The sequence below is a fragment of the Suricata suricatta genome, chromosome 12, assembly GCF_006229205.1.
Source record: "Suricata suricatta isolate VVHF042 chromosome 12, meerkat_22Aug2017_6uvM2_HiC, whole genome shotgun sequence".
Taxonomy (NCBI): Eukaryota; Metazoa; Chordata; class Mammalia; order Carnivora; family Herpestidae; genus Suricata; species Suricata suricatta.
In genome coordinates this window covers 75504363-75525224 of record NC_043711.1, presented here as the reverse complement: position 1 = coordinate 75525224, position 20862 = coordinate 75504363, and the positions used below count along the sequence as shown (strand labels likewise).

The following is a 20862-nucleotide window of genomic DNA, read 5'->3' as shown; positions in this document are numbered from 1 at the left end:
GGCGAGAGGGGGCCATGCAGCCCGGCGTGTTGCTGGGCCTCCTGGCAGCGGCAGTGGTGGCCGGTGAGTGGGCTCGGCGCGCTGTTCAGCACCGTGGACAGCGCTGGCCTCGCGTCTCCTGGGCGCTCCGGGAGTCTTGGCTTGTAGATACTGGGGGAGAGGAATGGTTGGTTGAGTGGAAGGTTTTTCCTTCTTGGTTGACATTCTTAATTTCTTCTCTTCCCTGTGCATTTTTCTTCAACTCCCCGCTTCATCATCTGACTTGGAAAAAGCCAGAGGTCTTCCTAGCCCAGCCAGAAGAGTCTCAGTCTTTTCATATCTGAGTTTTCCTGAATAGAAAACGTGCAGTGTCTCCGCGGAAATCCCACATTTTGTGCTCACTTCTAAAATGTCACTCTCTCTCTACCTGTCTAGACACTGCTAAAGCCTTAATATGTAACTGGAATGGAGTATTTGTTTGGTTTTTTAAAGCCGGAGGACTACAGAGACAAGAATCCATGTATTTTATTAGTTAACACCTGTGTAATTTCCTTTTTTATTATTATTTAAACATGATGAGATGAAAGTTAGTCTCGTATGTATATATATATCTTTTTATTAACATGTTCATCTGTATGTGTGTGTTCATGTATATATTATGTACAAGCTTAATGTAATTTTTTTGTATTTTATAGTTCCATTTCATATCCAGATTAATCTATTTTTAAGTTATGAATGGAACCTGCAGTAGGTATTTTGGCTTTTGTATTCCAGGAAAATAACAAGTATAAAATAACCACAAAAATATCCTTTGAGAAGTTAAAAAAATCATTTTAGTCAATTTGAGAGGATGAAACTTAAAGTAGTAGATATTTGACAGTGTCTATGTGTGGAAGATTGTAGGATTAATCTTTCAAACTACTCTGAATCTTGAAGAAATGATCTCTGGAGATTGGGGGAAATGTGATGTGTGTGTGTGTGTGTGTGTGTGTGTGTGTGTGTGTATGTGTGTGTATTCATGTGTATTGAAGCAAAATTCCATGAGTATTGAGACCATTGGGAAATCACCAGATTAAACTGAAGGTTTTCTGTGGCTATTTTAATGACCCCGTAGGATATTGTTCTTTATATGAGATTGAGATTCTTAACTGGAATTGAAGTATTGCCATCCATGAATATAAAGCTTTCATTGACAGCAATTGCTGGATCCCAAATGTAAAGACATAAAATGAAAGCCAGTGGTAATTTATTTTACTGCAAGCTACATGCATTACAAATTTTCTAACATTCTTGCCACTCTCATAAATTACCTATAAATGTTCTTAAATATTTTCAGAAACAAATTACTTAAAATGCTATTGCTATGCTATATACATTGTGCTAGAGACCACAAAACAGAGACTTATTTAATTAAAGTGGTAAAACAATTCGAGCTCTCCTATGCAAGAGAATATTTTAAGATGGGTTTATATTTTAATATCAGCTAAAATTGAGATATTATATTCTTTAAAAAATTACTCAGCTTTAATTCACACACTATAAAACCCACATTTTTAAAGTGCAGAATTTAGTATATTCAGAGATTGTGTAATCACTATCAAATGTCAGAAGTTTTTCATTACCATAGAAAGAAACCCCTGTGCCCATTCCAGCTGTCCACAAATGCCTGGAAATGAAACAAAGTAGCTTTCAAGCGAAGTTTGTTATTTAGCAAAATCATAGGACTGAAGAAAACCTCAGGAAACCATATGGTTCATTTCCTCCCCTTAAAAGCTCCTGAAGGGGGATCCATACGTTTCTATAGTAGCTACATGTGCACTCTAAAAATTAATATAAATGAAGTTACTATGTGATATCTATATTATACTGGGTAAAATGGTTTGTGCATTCAGAGGGGGCTGCTGAAGTTTTAAAAATTATAGCTGTATTTTTATTCTGGAATCAAACCTTAATTTGATAGTCTTATGGTATATCATACTTTGAAGTTATTCTTGGGTTTATCATAGAACATTATTTGAAGATTTTTATCATAATCATTGGGTTTTCTTTGATGCCTCCTGAATCTTTATACAACAATAAGTTAACCTACTTTAGGGGAATCAATGTGTCTTTGACTATTACTTTGCCATTACAGATTCCATTGGAAAAAATACAGTGGAACTTAAGTGTCTCATCAAGATGCCTAATGCACATTTATAAGGAAACCTTAGTTCCTTTCTATCAAAAATAATCAGAAGAGCCTCAATCAAAGAAACAGGACTGTTCTGCAATGACAAACATCAGCTATAAGTTGTTTAGAGTGAGTGCTCACTTTGGCAGCACATATACTAAAAATTGTTTAGAGTGGTAAAAGAAAAATATTTATCTCATCCCAAATCTGATAATTGTGAATACTTTGGCAATGTCAGTAGTTAATAAACACCTATATTACATTTATGAGGAAAAAAAAGAAAAGTTACTAGCAAGAAACCACATTATCAAAGAAGATTTAGTAACACGAGATTTTAAAAAGCACCTTCTAGTTTATTAGAGCAGTCATTCTCTCAGTTATTTCTTTCTAAAGAATTTTACAGATTCAGGTGCAAAGAATAAGTGCCAAAGAGAAAATGTTTCCCAATAACAGCCATTTGGAGGATAAAATAATGACCCAGCATATTGGGCCCTGGGTGCCAAAGGTAGGCCATCTGGATCTTCTCTGAACTGAAGGATAATGGGGTCTTTTCACCTTGTTAGCCACTTCTCTAGCATTTTGCAAATGGTTTTAACATGCTGGATAGCTTTGGGCTTCTTGAAACAATTGAAGTATATTCCAAGTCACGCTTTAAAAAAGGAAAATTCAGTAAGGTAAGTACATGAAATAGGTGTTTTATTCCTAGGTTGAGCCTAGGATGATGTGTATCGGATTAGAGTCAGGTAGTTAAAGAGAACTGGAGAGTAAACATTTGGGGAGGAGAGGTCAGGTTGCTGGTTAAAAATAAATTGCATTTGAGTAGCTTTCATCTTTGATGTCTGAGTTTTGCTCTTCCTCCAACTAGATCTTCTCTTATCTCAGGGACTAGAAGAATTTTGTGACTGAGCTTTTACAGCCGTAATGGCAGCTGTCTGCTCCAGAGATTGTGGGGATGGACCTACATGTAAATGCTTTGAGCCCCTCCAATGGAAAGGGCTTAGACAGAACAAACTCAAAGTAAAAGATAAAAGAATCAAAGCAGCTTTGGAAAAAACTGGCATTGGAAAATTAAAAGCATTTGAAGCATTTCCTAAGAAGACAAAGACACTTTAATTGCTGGTTTAAAACAAGCAAAATTTCATTAAATTTAATTTAAATTTAAAATTTATTCTTTTAAAATATTCTGATAAGCCAGTTATTAAACACCTATTTCATATATGATATTATGGACTTGGTGCTGTACTAGTAGAATTAGGTCCCTCCCCTGCTCTTTACAAGGCCGCAGGCAACGTGGGGAAAGGGAAACAGAACACTTGATATCGATACATAAGCAATCTTGTTCAGGAAAAGGACTAGAGGTAAAAATGAGGTAATTAGTTATGTAAGATAATCACAACCATGACTTCAAAAATAAAGTGAGTTGTGGGAGGATATTTTGATGGGAACAGAAATAGGTAGAGGGAATCACAAATCTTTACCCATTTTGGGTAAGCATAAGGGTTGAGGAGGGTACCCTGGTTTCATTTAAAGTAGGTTTAAACTTTTTATTGAAGTATAATATCCAATTAGAAAATTGCACAGATCATAAGTATACAGCTTAATGAATTTTTCACTCATTGAGTACATCTGTGTAATCAGTATCCCAATCAAGAAACAGCATTGTCAGGATCTCAGAAGCTCTCCTTGTCTGTGGTCTGGATTGGATTTATACTGCATATAAGAAAGTATTCATTTCTAAATCATGTTTATGACATTGCTAGGGAAAACAGGTGTGTGTGTGTGTGTGTGTGTGTGTGTGTGTGTGTGTGTGTGTGTGTACATGAGCAACTGGGGCAATTATGGCTCCTGGACCAATCTTTCCCAGCTATCTTCACTCCATTCAGCTGTGACTCTGCCCTTCTCTCCAAGTAATGTGCAAGGGGTGGGAGTGATTTTGTGAGTTTGGAGTCACACAGCTTCCAAAAATCAACTCAAGTCATTTCCCTTTTCTTTTTCTCCTTCAAAACAGTCAGTTCTATGCCAGTGGATAACAGGAACCACGATGAAGAAATGGTAAGTTGAAATGGAAGTCTAGAACGTAACTTTCATCTAGACTCTAGATTCTCTCACTCCTTATCATACCAAACAAAGAAACAAACAAAAAAACAGTAAAAAGAAACAACAACAAAAAAACTCTACAACATAGTGTTACAAAGCCAGGTTTTCATTCCTGGGGGAATGGGGACAAAGAATGTCCCTCCTGCCCTGGGCTTTCACTTCCTTCCTGGTGTCTTTACTGCCCTCTGAGGATAGCTGTCATCACCATTTTCCTTCAGATCTGCAAGAGATAGGGGTTTCTCTTCTCTTGTGTAATCTTGACCCAATGCTCTCTTGCATTGTTCTGTGGAGAAGCCTGGGAGGTTTCATGATGGTCTTCTAAATCTACATTTCTGCCCCAAGGATCCCACACCAGAGCCAAGCCTCTCTCTATAGCAGCTCTGGATTGGGTTAGTCCATCATCCCAGTGACACCAGCTTTTGCCAACCTGTTTTTGGGTTTCCCCCCCAGGTGACTCGCTGCATCATTGAGGTCCTCTCAAATGCCCTGTCAAAGTCCAATGCTCCACCCATCACCCCTGAGTGTCGCCAAGTCCTGAAAAAGAGTAAGTGTCCTGCACTGCAGGAGATCTTTGTCCATCATGTGATCCTTCCTCCTGCTTTCTCCACTTCACCTTGCACTTTACCTCCAATGAAAGGAAGCAGGGGAGAGGATAATGCAATGGGAAGAGTACAGACTAGACTAGTATCTGAGGAGATAAAAGATATGGCTTCCAGTCCCAGTTTGCCACTTAATAGCTGTGTGACCATGGGGAAAGACCTCTTGCCTTTCTGGGATTATTTTCTCAAAGTAAAATAAGGGAGTTGAACTCAATGATAGTCTTTGAGATGTCTATCAGTTCTTAAATTCCTTGATTCCAGAGTGGATTTTTAGAACAGGCTTTCACTTGGGTGGAAGGAGGTGTGGGGAGTGCTTATTTGTTATTAAATAGTAGGGGCTAAGTGTGGGAAGATGAAAAGATAGAAGGAGATCTTAATTATCCTCTCCTTGCCTTCTGCTCTTCTGACAGTGAGAAGTTAGAAGCTTGAAGGGCAACTTAGAAACTTCTGCCCTCTTGTACAGGACAGATTGTTTAAGCCATTTTAGTTTAGAGCTGATTAGAATGGGAGGTACTACCAAATGGTAGAGGTTGAGCCTGAGAACTAAAAAGGGGAGGGTGGAAGCAGAGCATTCAATGAGTCAGAGCAATGACCTTCTGAATCTAGAGTAGGATGTATTCTGTATACAAATAAACTTCTGTCAAAGACAGAATTTGAACAGTAATGCAAGCAGTATCCATTGGGCACTGACATTAAACAATCAATTTTACAAAATTATGCTATTAAAAATTTTTAAATCTTTATTTATTTTTGAGAAAGAGAGAGACAGAGTACAAGTGGGGAGGACAGAGAAAGGTAAACACAGAATCTGAAGCAGGCTCCAGGCTCCGAGCTGTCATCACAGAGCCTGAGTGGAGCTTGAACTTACAAACTGAGAGATCATGACCTGAGCTGAAGTCGGATGCTTAACCAACTGAGCCACCCAGGCGCCCCTATACTGTCTCCTTTATACATTAAGTCAAACTGATGCAAACAAATCCAAAAACCATTGTTCTCTTCAACACCTTCTCTGCTTTTAAATTTTTAGTTAGGCTGGGAATAGTGGATCTTTTTTTTCTTGTCACCTCCAAAATACCTCATTGCAGGTACGTGAGCCCTCATGCATAAAATGGTAAAAACAAGTATTGGCAATTGACCAAAAGAGTAACCTAGCAGGACTAATCTACCATTGGAGGCTTCAGGGTAATTATAGTAGATGTGGGTACCTGAGTCTGTGAGGCCCCATAACAGTGGGAGGAATCTTCCCTGCCAATCCTAGCCTAGACATGAATCTCTCCCCAACTTTCTTTCCTAGTCATTACAGGTAATGTGTACAAACAGAAGGAATCTTCAGGGACAAAAGGCAACTCCTTGCATCTCACTATTTCCATTCTCTTTTTTTTTCGTTTACCAGATGGATGCAAAAGTGTGGGGTCTGCCATACTAGCTTATCAAATGTAGGATTCTGCTTGCCTGTTCAGTCCTTACTTTGTGACCATGGCAATTCTAGCCTCCTGGTTTCATTGACTGTACCCTGGGGTCTTTTGATGCTCTTTGAGAGAGCCTCAGGGAAATTGGTTAAAATTAAATGATTCATATCTAACAGGACCCTGGTCACACTATACCCAGAGAACTATACAAGGCTGAGATTGGGAGGGTTTAAGAGCACCTCTGGGTTTGCAGACTCTGACATCAGCCAGGGCCAAACAGAAAGCTTAAGGAATAAGGCAGAATAGGAAGTGACTCAAAGACTGGAGCATACATGTCCCTTCCGGAGTGGATGAGGGTATGGGGGAGATATATCTCCACTCCAACCCTATTGTGGAGAAATATAGATTTTGTTATCAGATTTGGGATTTTTCAAGAGGAGTTAAAATTTGGATTTGTAAGCAATATCTCCTGGTATTTGAGTATTGCCTCTGAATTTGAAATTGCTAAAAATACTAATTAGGCCAAACAGAACTAACCTCTGGGTTACCAGTTTGTGGCTCCTGCTCAATTCTAGTTTTCTCTCCTGCTGATATGTCTTACGCTGATCAGAAGACTGGTGGAGTTTTTGGCCAGCTGGGTGGATGAATTCTCCCTCCCACCCTTAGCTCATCTCCATCTCCACTCCCTACTCTCTCCAGCATGTCTGTGGATTAAGCATACACTTAGCTGAATAATGAGCACTGGGGGAGTGGAAAAGAATCATTGTTTGTGGCTGGAAGAGACCTTAAGGAATACACAGTCCAATTTCTTAATAGGGACAAGAATCTCTTTGTCCAGGTTAATATGGTCATCCTTACAACATAAGAGTTAGGGATAGACGGTACATTTCCCCCATTTTTACTTGAAAGTAAGGATGGGCTTCACACCTTGATTTTACAGATTGACAGTGACTATGTGCTGCTAATCAGAGTCCTCTGATCTCACCTGTGGGGACTAAAGCTAAATTTAGGAGGAAGTGCTAAGCCTCGGTCACAAGCTGCTACAGGGAGAACAGATTTAACTGGAGAAAAAGAAAAATACTTCTGTTCCTGACCAGTAGCCAGTAGGAAAAGGGTGACACAGTCCTAGCCCTGGAAAGCTGAGATCCTGTCTGATCAGGGTTACGTCAGCTGACTCTCAGAATGATGTCAGTATCTGCCCAAAGCCTCCTTGCTTACCTATGCCTACTAGGACAACCCCACCTGCCTCAGTGTTGCACTAGTTCTTAAAATACAAAATCACTGGGAAGGGGCCAGCTCTCAGGCGTCTGGGTGTGAAAAGTTAGAGACTTTTCAGTTGATTCATAAAACACGAGAATGTTATCATGCCAGACTGGGCTTTGAGCAAAGAAGTATGGACCATTGATTATTTCTTGGACATTTTTACAAAGATTCAATTTTGCAAACATCAGTTCAAAATGACTCATCCACACCATTCAGGAGAAATATAATGTGAACCACAAATATAATTTCAAATTTCTTAGTGGCCACATTAAAAAAAGTAAAAAGAGACAGGTGAAATTAATTTTCATAATATATATTATTTTTATCTAATAAATGTTATTCATATATAGTTCTGACACATCCAATAGATTTATCTATTTATTTATTTATTTATTTTATTAAGTTTTTCTTTTTTTTTAGTAATCTGTATGCCCAACATGGGGCTCAAACTCATGACCCCAAGATCAAGAGTTGTGTGCTCTTCTGACTGAGCCAGTCAGGTACCCCCACATATAATGTATTTATAATATATATTATCCAATACATTCCAAATATTATTTCAATATAATCAATATGAAAAATTGAGATATTTTGAATTTTTTTAATACAAAGTTTTTGAAATCTGGTAGGCATCTTACACCTGTAGATCATCTCAGTTTGGTTATGAATTAGCCACATTTTTTTCTTTTTTTTTAATTTATTTTTTTAAGTAGTTTATTGTCAAATTAGTTTCCATACAACACCCAGTGCTCTTCCCCACAAGTGCCCTCCTCCATCACTACCACTTCTTTTACCCCCTCCCCCTTCAGCCCTCAGTTCATTTTCAGTATTCAATAGTCTCTCAAGTTTTGCATCCTTCTCTTTCCCCAACTCTCTTTCCCTCTTTCTCTCCTCCTGGTCCTCCATTAGGTTTCTCCTGTTCTCCTGCACCCTGTTCTCCTGTTAGAGAACAGGGTGCAAACATATGGTATCTGTTTTTCTCTGCCTGACTTAATTTCGCTTAGCATGACACCCTCAAGGTCCATCTACTTTCCTACAAATGGGATTAGCCACATTTCAAGTTCTGAGTAGCCACAGAAGGCTGGTCACACAATGGACAGTGCAGCTGTAGCCCCAGAGCTATGAGAGGCCTGGGCTTTAGCAATTCTATCTGAACTCAGTGACAAGTTAAATCCAAGCCCTTCCAGCTATCAATCAGACAGTGTTAGCTGTATATCTCCTTTCTTGGGACTCCCTTGAATTAAGGAGGATTTAGTAAAAGAACTACTGATATTTGGAAAAGATAGAACACACTCAATTGAAATACCAGTTATATCATCTACTGTTGACTAATGAATCACAAAGATAACTCAGTATACTGATTTTCATCTTGAATATCTGAGAATATGTTGGGCAGATAGGACCTGGGTGATGGAAGAAATGGTTCTTTCTACTTCTGTTAAGTTTTCTCAGGAAGAAATATACCCATTTCTTTTCACCAGTTACTAAGTTATATTGTCACTTACTGCTACCGTTGGATTACACAGTTGATTGAATTTTTTTTAAAAAAGGCTGATAAACTAATAATTTAAATTTTTATATCCTCCTTTGAATCCTGATGTTTCCCTTTGGCTATTTAACTTTATCTAGCTGGATTCTAATTAGAGCTAGTTACATAATGCTAATTTTTTAAATCTTACTTACAGCCAATATAGAAAGAAGGGTCCCTAATTACATCTCTCTGAGTCTCACTGCCTTTGCAAAAAGAGGAGGTTGAGAGGTTGAACAAGATGTATTCAAAGATTTCTTCTGGTTCTAAAGTCTAACATTTCATAAATCTCTATTTGGATTTCCATTTTATCATTAATACTACCAATGAGAAATGCTGGTTGGGTGCTATAAAAAAAGTAAAGATAGAAAGAGTTTATTATTAGATTTAATACAGCTAAGGAGCTTTATTACCATTTGTTTTTAAAAGAAATCTGAGTATATTTTTTATTAACTTAAAAAATTCAGCATCTAATTCTTGGTTTTGGCTCAGGTCATGACCTCGAGGTTGGTGGGTTTAGGCCCCACACTGGGATCCATGCTGACAGTGAGATTCTCTCTCTCCTTCTCTCTCTCTGCCCCTCCCCTGCTCACTCTATCTCTCTCAAAAATAAACTTTAAAAAATTACTTAAGTATTTTTCAAGTCCTTAGGTTTTGCGGTGATCACTGAGGCCAGTGTTGGTTGAACCACAAGCAATTCTGAAGTTATACTTATGCTTTTTTATTTTTATCATAGGTAGAAAAGAAGTCAAAGATGAAGAGAACAGTGAAAATGAAAACACACGATTTGAAGTAAGGTTGTTAAGAAACCCATCTGATGTCTCAGAAGCCCACAGGCCTTCTGGTAGGGAGGAAGCAAGAGCTCCAGGGGAGGAGGATACCCAAGGCCCAACAATGGCAGACACAGAGGGAGGTGGGCACAGCCGAGAAGAAGCAAGTGAACCCCAAAAGGGCCTCTACCCCTCTGACAGCCAAGTCTCCAAAGAAGCAAAGACACACCGTTCTGAGAAAACCGAGGAAGAGGACAGGAAGGAAGAGGAGGGAGAGAAATACCAGAAAAGGGAGAATGGGAAAGATGGAAGTGAAGAGAAAAACCTGGAAGAACCAGAAGAGACACAAAATGCCTTTCTCAACAAAAGAAACCAGGCTACAGCTAAGAAAAAAGAGGAGTTAGTGGCCAGATATGGTACACACTCTGCTGTGCCCCCTGAGGAGAAGACACACAGTCGAGAGAGGAGTAGCCAGGAGAGTGGTGAGGACACAAGAAGCCAGGAGAAATACCCTCAAGAGTCTAAAAACCACGTTGGGAGCCAGGAAGAATCTGAGGAAAGTGAGGAAGATGCTGGCCCTGAGGTGGACAAACGACGCTGGAAGCCAAGACACCACCATGGGAGAACCAGGCCTGACAGGTCCTCTCAAGAAGGGAAACCTCCCTCCAATGAAAGGGGACACTTCCATGAGGAATCAGAGTCAAATGTGGGCATGGCCAGCGTAGGGGAAAGAAGAGACCATCATCCAGCCCACTACGGGGCCTCAGAAGAAGAAGAACCTGAATATGGGGAAGAAGTAAGGAGTTACCCAGCTGTCCAGGCTCCTGAGGACCTGGAGCAGGGACGATATGGCAGCAGAGGAAGTGAGGAGTACAGGGCTCCAAGACCTCCCAGTGAGGAGAGCCAGGAGGAGGACAAGAGAAATGGCCCCAGCTCAGAGCTGGACATCATGGCACATGGATATAATGAAGAAAGTGAGGAAGAGAGGGGCCGACAAGGGGGACACCACTATAGAGCCAGAGGAGGGGAACCAGGGGCATATTCCATTCCAGACAACAAAGAAGAAAAACGGTTCTTGGGTGAAGGACACTACCATGTTCAAGAAACCCAGATGGATAAGGCAAGGAGGCATCCACAAGGCGAGTGGAAAGAGCAGGACAGAAATTACCTCAATTATGGTGAGGAAGGAGCCCAAGGGAAGTGGCAGCAGCAGGAGGACCTGGAAGATGCTAAAGAGAGCAGGGAGGAAGCTAGGCTTCAAGGCAAACAGTATACTCCCCTTTACACCACTGACAAGAGGAAGAGATTAGGGGAGCTGCTCAACCCGTACTATGACCCTGCCCAGTGGAAGAGCAACCATTTTGAGAGAAAAGACAACATGGATGACAATTTTCTTGAGGGTGAAGAGGAAAATGGGCTGCCCTTGAATGAGAAGAACTTCTTCCCAGAATACAACTATGACTTGTGGGAGAAAAAGCCCTTCGAAGAGGACGTGAATTGGGGATATGAGAAAAGAAATCTCCCCCCAAAACTAGATCTGAAAAGGCAGTATGACAGAGTGGCTGAACTGGACCAGCTCCTTCACTACAGGAAGAAGTCAGCGGAATTTCCAGACTTTTATGACTCTGAGGAACAGATGAGCCCACGCCATGCAGCAGAAGATGAGAAGGACAGGGTTGGCCAGGGAGTTCTGACAGAGGAAGAGGTACAGTGTGGGGCTTTTGCTTAAAATTATTGTAAGATGGTTAATATTAATATGTTCAAGACTATCTGATACTGATGTGGAGAAATGGGTGGGAATTGATGACCATGAGAATCTACTCCCATAAGAGACTGGAGATAATCTCTGGGTTTGAGTCCATTGTCCATATCCCTGCACATTCACCCTACTGCAGTGCTTCTCAACCTTGGCTGTCCATTGGAATCCCCTGGAAGGCTTGAGTAATTATTGATGTTTGGGATCCAGCCCCAAGCTTCTGTGTATTGGGTGCTGGGTACTACTTGGACATCAGGATTTTTCAAAGCTTCCAGGTGATTTCATTGTTCAGTGACCACTATTTTGGGATCTTCCTGGTCATTTAACTTTCACCACTATTTCCCAGGGGAAGAAGGAACAGATGATATAGAAACTAATTGCTTTAGTCTAATTTAATTTTTAATTTTTTAACGTTTATTTATTTTTGAGAAACAGACAGGGACCATGAGCAGGGGAGGGGCAAAGAGAGAGAGAGACAAAGAATCTGAAGCAGGCTCCAGGCTTTGAGCTAACAGCACAGAGCCTGAGTTGGAGCTCAAACCCACGAGCCGAGAGATCATGATCTGAGCTGAAGTCAGTCCCTTAACTAACTGAGCCACCCAGGCATTCTGCTTTAGTCTACCTTTAACAGCTACTGGACTATAACAATTAGTTTACATCATGGATAGTTAACATTATCAGAACTGTACCAGCCTGAACAATGAATCTTTCCTAATATTATGTTGGTTGGCATTTCTCAAACTTGAATTTACATAAGAATATCAACAGATTCCTAGCCTTCAAGGTTTCTCATTGAGTAGGTCCTGGGTGGGGCCCAAGAATCTGCATTTCCAACAAGTTCCTTGGAGATGCTCATGTTTCTGTTGAGGGGACCACACTTTGAGAACCACTGATGGTAGGGTGTCTCACATGATTTCTAACGTATCAAATATTTCCCTTTCTGTTCACACTCCCTCAAACTACAATAAAACTAATTGATCTGAAACCTCATGCCTCTACTTTTCTGTATTTTCTAGGAAAAAGAACTTGAAAACTTGGCTGCGATGGATTTGGAACTACAGAAAATAGCTGAGAAGTTCAGTGGTAACCGAAGGGGCTAATGGTCACTGGAGCAAAGGGCAGTTTTAAAGAAGCACCTCTGACATTATCTATTTTCCACCCACTTCACTGAAAGACACCATTTATTTACCCAAGAGCAGAAAGTAGAATTTACTATTCATTAAATGTTTGACACAATTTGAAAATGCTTTAATTTTTGCCAGAATGCTATTGAAAATATGAATAGCATGACTTGTAGCATATCCTTTCTTGCAAAATAGACATTAACATGCTCGTGACAATGATTGTGCTATCATCCTTGAAAAAATGTTTGTCTTGGTTTGAAATAATAAAAGATTCATCTGAGGCCAAAGTTTCATGTTCTTAAGCTTCCTTTGGGCATCTTAGGGTGGAGTATGATTTTTTAATCCATTCTTTAAAGTAAATTTGAGAGGATAGCACTAGGATTTGTTGGTCTTTTGGTGAAGAATAGAAAAAAAAAAAAGCAAAATTCCGAAGTAAAAGAATGTCCAGGATATAAAGTGAAAGAGCTCAAGAAAAGATATCTGTTCCGCCAGAATGAAGAAAGTTTAAGTAGACTTGAGGAAGCTGTTTTAAAAATGATAAGACATTACTTTTTAAATCCTATTATCTGGAAAGCTCTGGGAATAGCAAGCCATGGGTCATTTTTCAGGGCCAAGCAGAGAGCCTGGATAATGGGAAATACTCTGGACTGGAAATAGAAGATCTGGGCTGGTCCAGACAGATCCCTGGACCCTTGGAGCCCGTCTGATTTCTACTCTGTAAGAAGACAGGGATCTGACTTAGAATAGTGCCTGGCATATGGCATGGTGCAGGAAATGCTGGCTGCCACCACTGACGCTGCTAGCTTCTTACAGCAAGCAAGTCAGGTGGAGAATTTCCTCATCTTTCTTTTACCTGTCTTTTCATTCCTCACCAATGGTGTCTGCCAGGGGATGGAGTCCCAGGTGCCAGAGCAGTGACCTGCTTGGCAAAGGCTGTCTTTATCTCCTTGTCCCACTTTCCCACTGGTAACCTCAACTGGTGTTTCCTGGAATCACCTCCCAAATAAACTGCTTGTCTTCAACTTCTGATCTCAGGGTTTGCTTCTGGGGGCCCCCAACCTAAGAAACCATCCAAAGCCAAGCTTCTATTCTAGCAAACCATACAACTACAGTTTCATATATTGCCATTGTAACCTTTTGTGTTATTGAATCTTGATACAAGTTACTAAGAAATGCTTAAGGGGTGCCTGGGTGGCTCAGTCGGTTAAGTATTCAACTTTGGCTCAGGTCATGATCTCATGGTTTGTGGGTTTGAGCCCTGTGTCGGGCTCTGTGCTGACAGCTCAGAGCCTGGAGCCTGCTTCAGATTCTGTGTCTCCCTCTCTCTCTCCCCTTCCCCCACTCTCACTCTATGTTTCTCTCTCAAAATGAATAAAAATTAAAAAACAAGAAAAAATGCTTAGCACCTTGCAGTAGACACAACAATGTCTCTCCCTTTTCTCTACTGCAGCTCAGTAGAAAACAAAATCACTTCCTAATAAAGAAGATTCAAGGGTCCAAGATAAATAGAGGTTTACTCACTGGAAAAGAGAAGGCAAAACACTGCAATGCACCAAATGCCAGCCTGGCAAGTTACACACACACACACACACACACACACACACACACACACACACACGCACACAGGCACACAGGCACATGCACTCACATGGGGCACTGCTCACAAGAAGCTGCTGACAGATGAAACCTAACACTGCATGGTACTGGCCTCCAGTGGATGTCCTGTGCACTACCACATCTTTTCATTTTAGTCTGCAAACTGTTCAGGGCAGGAGAATGTGTAGGCACAGATGACCCATCAAGGATACAGGAGAATTTCAAGAGAATCCCATCTGACCCATGGTGCCAGCATGGGGATACCATGCCATCATTTATTTAAGACAAACTCACCGTTTATTTAAGACAAACCCAGGCCACTGCTTTTTCCTCTTTTAATCAAAGTAGTATGTGTTGATGGCAAAACATCAAGTAGTCCTGAAAGGCGTACAGTGGGTATTATGGGTTGAACTGTGTCCTCCAAAATGACACGTTGAAGACCTAACCCCTGGCACTTCTGAATGTGACCTTCTTTGAAAATAGTCTCTGCAGATGCAATGAAGTTCTGATGAGGTCATTAGCGTAGGCCCATATCCAATATGACCTGTGTCCTTATCGGGGGAAGGAAATCTGGATACAGACACACACAGAGGAGAATGTCATGTGAACACATAAACATGGAGGGGAAGATGGCCATGGGAAGATGATGGTAGAGACTGAAGGTAGGCTGTCTCCAGCCAAACATCTGGGGTCACCACAAGCTGGAAGAGGAAAGATTCTCCTCGAGAACTGTCAGGAGGAAAATGGCCCTGCTGATACCTTGATTTGGACTTCTGGCCTCCAGAACTGTGAGACAGTACATTTATGCTGTTTTAAGTCACTCAGCTTTTGGTCCTTTGTTAGGGCAGCCCTAGGTATCTAAAACAATGAGAAACAAATGGCCTTTAACCATCTCCTCTCAAAGTCTTCTGCAGATGTAACTATCTGTATTTAGAGTTCTTTTCCTATTTGAATATTTAATCATCATGGTCTTTAATTAATATTTTACAAAGGAGGAGTTAAAGCAGAGTGATGGAACAGGAGAGGGGAAAGTGTCCTAGCATTACAAAATGAAAAAATATAACATATCATTGTAAAATACAGTATAATTGACAGACCTCAGGTGTTAAAATAACTAACTGAAATAATTACTACTCTGTAGCCCAGAAACCAGCCACTTGGGTACATAACTGGCCTTAGTGAGAAAGTGAAACACCTAAAAAAAAAATGAGGGTTTGAGCCATGTGGACCGATGGGGGAAAGACACTTTAGGCAGAGGGAATAGCAAGCGCAAAGGCCCTGAGACAGTCATGTGGTTGGTATGTTTGAAAAAGAGCAGGGAAGCCCATGTGAAGGACATAGGAAGTGAAATGGCACCAGCCAGATCACACAGGACTTTGTATGGCCTGATAAGTACTTTTGCTTTTGCAACTGGAGAGCTGTCAGCAGAGGCCTGAACTGATTTGCTTTAGGTGATAACAATACTCCAGCTCCTGAACTGAGAGAAGGCTGTAGGGAAAGTGAGGGCACAAACAAAAAAAACAGTGAGAAGATCATTGCAATAATTTCAGTGGGTCATTATGATGGCTTGTACCAGGATGTGGCACTGGGGGTAGGGAGAAGTAGTCAAACTTTGGATCTATTTTGAAGATAGAGGATGGGTAGGGGTGTAGGATTTGGTGTGGCATAAGTAAAAAAGAGGTGTCAAGGATGAAAGCTTTAGGCCTGAGAACACGGAAGAGCAGAGGTGGGGAGGCCTGCAGGAGAGACCGGCTTATGAGGAAAGGTATCAGACTGGGCTATGTTAAGTCTGAAACATGGCCAGATACCCAACTGGAGGTGTTGAGTTGGGCACATGGGCCTGGAGCTCAAGGGAAAGGACTATACTACAGACATCATGTAACAGTCATCATCCCAGAGATGGCATTTAAAGCCTTAAAACTGGAGAAAGAAGAATAAATGAAACTCAAAATTAGTAGAAGGAAGGAAATGACAAAGATCAAAGTGGCAATCAGTGAAATTAGACTAAAAAGACAATAGAAAAAAATCAGTGAAACAAAGAGCTGCTTCTTTAAAAAGATAAACAAAACTGACATACTTTTAGCTAGACTTACCAAGAAAAAAAGACAGAGGGCTCAAATAAATAAAATCAGAAATGAAAGAGGAGCTGTTACAACAGACATCACAGAAATACAAAGGATCATAAGAGACTACTGTGAATAATTATATGCCAACAAACTAGACAACCTAGAAGATATGGGTACATTCCTAGAAACACACAACCTTCCAAAACTGAATCATGAAGAATTAGTAAATTAGTAAATCTGAGTAAATCTATTACTAATAGATAGGTTGAATCAGTCATCAAAAACCTACCAACAAACAAAAGTACAAGACCAGATGGCTTCACTGGTGAATTCCACCAATCATTCAAAGAAGAATTAATACCAATCCTTCTGAAAATGTTCCCCAAAAAATGAAGAGGAGGAATGCTTCCAAATTCATTTTTTTATGAGGCAAGTATTAGTCTAACACCAAAACTAGACAAGGACACCACAAGAAAATTACAGGCCAATATCACCACTTAATATAGATACAAAAATCCTCAGCTGAATTCAACATTACATTAAAAGGATCATACTCCATGATCAAGTGGGATTTATTCCAGGGATGTAAGGATGGTTCAAAGCCTGTAAATCAATTAACATGATATACCACATTAACAAAATGAAAGATAAAAACCAGTGATCATCCCAATAGATGTAGAAAAGGCATTTGACATAATTTAACATCCATTTATGATAAAAATCCTCAAAAAACTAAGTAAAGAGGTAACATACTTCAACATAATAAAAACCATATATGACCACCCCACAGCTAATATCATACTTAATGGTGAAAAGGTGGGAGCTTTTCCTCTAAGATCAGGAATAAGAGAAGGATGCCACCTAGAACTATAAGACACTGACGAAACATGTTGAAGACATAAATAAATGGAAAGACCTTCTGTGCTCATAGACTGGAAGAATTAATATTAAAATGTCTATATACCCAAAGGAATCTATAGACTTAGTGCAGTCCCCACCCAACTCCAAAGACATTTTTCACAGAAATAGAATGAGCAATCCCCAAATTTGTACAAAATCACAAAAGGCCCCAAAGAGCTAAAGAAACCTCGAGAAAGAAGAAGAAAGCTGGAGGCACCATCGTCCCTGATTTCAAACTATATTATAAAGTTATAGTAATCAAAACACCCCTGCCCTCCTCTCCTTCGGCGAAGCAACTCTCATGGTGGAGCTTCTAAACAGATTCCCCACCTGTTTAGAACAGCTTCCCCTCTTGCAAATCTGTCTGAGCAGTACCATCACTCCATAAAGCATGTGGGGGCGCTACTGCCACCTCATGGTCATATCTTTTTCTTTGATCAGATCCCAAATCCCTCAAACAGCCTACACCTAGCAGTGTGTAGACAAAAGAAAAAGAGAGAGAGAGAGAGTGAGAGAGAGAGAGAAACAGTGCAACTGCTAAGCCCCGGGGCAGGCCAATGTTGTTCTAAACATTCATCTCAGAGACGAAGAGGAACCACCAACAGAGATGGAGGAAGAATAGCCAGAAACCAGAAGAGTGGTGTCCTAGAAGCCAAGCAAGGAAACTGTCATAAGGAAAGGGGTCAACCATGTCAAGTTCCATTGGTCTAGAGGATGGTAAAGGAGCTCTGGATTTCACATCTTTTGCTGCTGCTAGCTCCAGACCAGCTCCCTGCTGCAGCTGCTCCAAAGTGCTGCTCTCCTGCTCCCTTCATCCTATAATCCCTCTCACTATTTCACTTAGCTCCGTGGTCGGCACACCGCTTCGATGACCAAACAGTACATATTTAAGGTTTTGAGGGCCACAGTCTCTGCCACAACTATTCAACTCTGCCACAGCTCAAAAGCAGCCACAGATAATAGTGTCCACTAAAATTTCATGTGTGGGCACTGCAATTTGAATGTCACGTAATTTTCATGTGTCGTCATCAAATTATTCTTTTTTTTTGCTTGACCCTCCAACTATTTAAAAATCCAAAAACTATATATATATTTTTTTTTAGCTTGAAGGCCATACAAAAAACTGGTAGTGAGCCAGCCAGGGCCTGTAGTTTGTAGTTGGCTGACCACTGATTGATTGATTGATTTAAATGTTTATTTGGAGAGAGACCACAAGCACGAGTGGGGGAGGGGCAGAGACACAGGGAAGAGAGAGAATCCCAAGCAGGCTCCATGTTGTCAGCACAGAGCCTTACACAGGGCTCAGTCTCATGAACTATGAGACCATGACCTGAGTCAACATCAAGAGTCCGATGATTAACTGAATGAGCCACAAGGCCCCCCCTGTTGATCACTGATTTAAATTGATCATATTCTTTCTCATTTTTGCCTCTTCTTTCCTGGAGTCTGTCACCATATGGCTTTAACTCCTTTGTGTCACTTACAGGTGATAGAAAATAACTGTGAAAAGCTGCTTTACTCACTTGTTGGGGAAGAGCACTCCCAGAAGACAGAAGATCTCATTTCCTCTACCCTCTGGATCCATTTCTCTACTTTTTAAATTTTTTGACCTAGAATGCTAACACTAAGCCAACCAAACATGCAAGGGATTGACCTCACTAACATTTAAAACCAAAATTTCCTTACTGCCTCGTTACCTTTCTGTCAGTGTGAAAAGGAAATGTAAAAATCTTTTCAGTCTTGTCCTAATCATATCTCAACTAAATGCCAAAAGCCCAGGTTTTATTAATGGAACTGTAAAAGAGGCACAAAAAAAAGGGGTGGGGGTGGGGGTGGTGCAGTGGATGGGAATGGAGGAGGAGAGTACAAACTAATTTCCTATGCTTCAAAGATTTGATTCTTCCTCGTGAAGAGTCAAAAAGTGGAAGCTGCCTAATAAATGTTGAAGGGAATAAGGTAATAGCTTATCAGTTACTCTTTAAATAGCTATTCAGGGACTCACATTTCTTGCCATCTGTCCTGTGCTACTTAAGTTCAGGAAAACCTGTAATCTATTTTTGCAAAAAATTAACACTAGTCAAGAGGCAGCATTATACTTCAAATAGAGATATCAGATAAAACAGGATCCCTTCTAGCATTGCACTTAAATACATTCCAAAACCAGGAATACATAAGAGCAACATTAATCTTTTTTTTAATTTTTAAAATGTTTATTTATTTTTGAGAGACAGAAACAGAGTGAGAGCAGGGGAGGGACAGAGAGAGAGGGAGACACAGAATCCAAGGCAGGCTCCAGGCTCTGAGCGGTCAGCACAGAACCTGATGTGGGGCTCAACCCATGAATTGCGAGATCATGTCCTGAGCTGAAGTTTGACACTTAACTGACTGAGCTACCCAGGCACCCCTGGAGCAACATTAACCTTAAATATTGAATTTCTAGAACAAGTTTTTGTTTGTGTTATTTTTTTAGCATTGTTCTTGCAATATTTACAATGTTTTAAAACAAGATGAAAACACAAAATTTCCCCCCAAATTTTGCTGTTAATTAAGAATGTATTTTTGACTTTTCCATATACAACTAATAAATGAATGACTGTCTATTAATATTTGCTTAAGAGAGGACGAAGATGGCAGCATAGGAGGGTCCTGGACTTCCCTCCTCCCATGGATACACCAAATGTACAGCTACAGATAGTGTAAATCCCTTTGATAGAAATCCAGGAACTAGGGACACTGGGTGGCTTAGTTGGCTAAGCCTCTAACTCTTGATTTTGGCTCAGGTCATGATCACATGGTTTGTGAGATTGAGTTCTGCATCAGGCTCTGTGCTGACGAGCGTGCAGAGCCTGCTTGGGATTCTCTCTTTCCTGTTCTCTCTGCCCCTCCCCATCTCATGCTCTTTCTTATCTCAAAATAAACCAAAACACAAACAAACAAAAAACAAAAAAACAAAAATGAAACCCAGAAACTACATGGCTGACTCCTACACATCAGGGGAATGAAAAAACATGCCCAAAAAACAAGTAGGTAAGGCTGAGACAATCTCACCATCAACTCTACCCTGTGACAGTCAATTTGAAGAGAACCCCCAACCCTAACTCCCTCCCAGCTTCTCCTGAGTGATGGATTTGGGCAACACATCTAGCACCCCAATTTTTTTTTAATAGTTTATTGTCAAATTGGTTTCCATACAACCCACAGTGCTCTTCCCCACAAGTGCCCTCCTCCATCACCACCACCTCTTTCCCCCCTCCCCCTTCCCCTTCAATCCTCAGTTCCTTTTCAGTATTCAATAGTCTCTCAAGTTTTGCATCCCTCTCTCCCCGCAACTCTTTCCCTCTTCCCCTCCCCCTGGTCCTCCATTAGGTTTCTCCTGTTCTCCTGTGAGACCTATGAGTGCAAACATATGATATCTGTTCTTCTCTGCCTGACTTATTTCGTTTAGCATGACACCCTCGAGGTCCATCCACTTTCCTACAAGTGGCCATATTTCATTCTTTCCCATTGCCATGTAATACTCCATTGTATGTATATACCACATCTTGATCCACTCATCAGGTGATGGACATTTAGGCTCTTTTCATGTTTTGGCTATTGTTGACAGT

The 20862-nt window shown here is 40.6% G+C and overlaps 1 protein-coding gene across 1 annotated transcript; it reads left to right on the top strand.

Annotated features, from left to right (window-relative positions):
• Nucleotides 1–6: 6 nt before the first annotated feature.
• On the top strand, nucleotides 7–12982 carry CHGB (chromogranin B). Its single transcript, XM_029918706.1, has 5 exons — nucleotides 7–63; nucleotides 4158–4201; nucleotides 4697–4790; nucleotides 9782–11520; nucleotides 12588–12982. Exons 1-5 carry the CDS (start codon nucleotides 15–17, stop codon nucleotides 12669–12671), a joined length of 2010 nt encoding a protein of 669 aa, XP_029774566.1. The 5' UTR covers nucleotides 7–14; the 3' UTR covers nucleotides 12672–12982.
• Nucleotides 12983–20862: the final 7880 nt, after the last annotated feature.

Coding starts and splice junctions, on each gene's coding strand:
- CHGB (XM_029918706.1), top strand. CDS start 15: ATGCAGCCCGGCGTGTTGCTGGGCCTCCTGGCAGCGGCAGTGGTGGCC. Junction 4,202..4,696: donor GGAACCACGATGAAGAAATG/GTAAGTTGAAAT, acceptor TTTCCCCCCCAG/GTGACTCGCTGCATCATTGA. Junction 11,521..12,587: donor GAGTTCTGACAGAGGAAGAG/GTACAGTGTGGG, acceptor TGTATTTTCTAG/GAAAAAGAACTTGAAAACTT.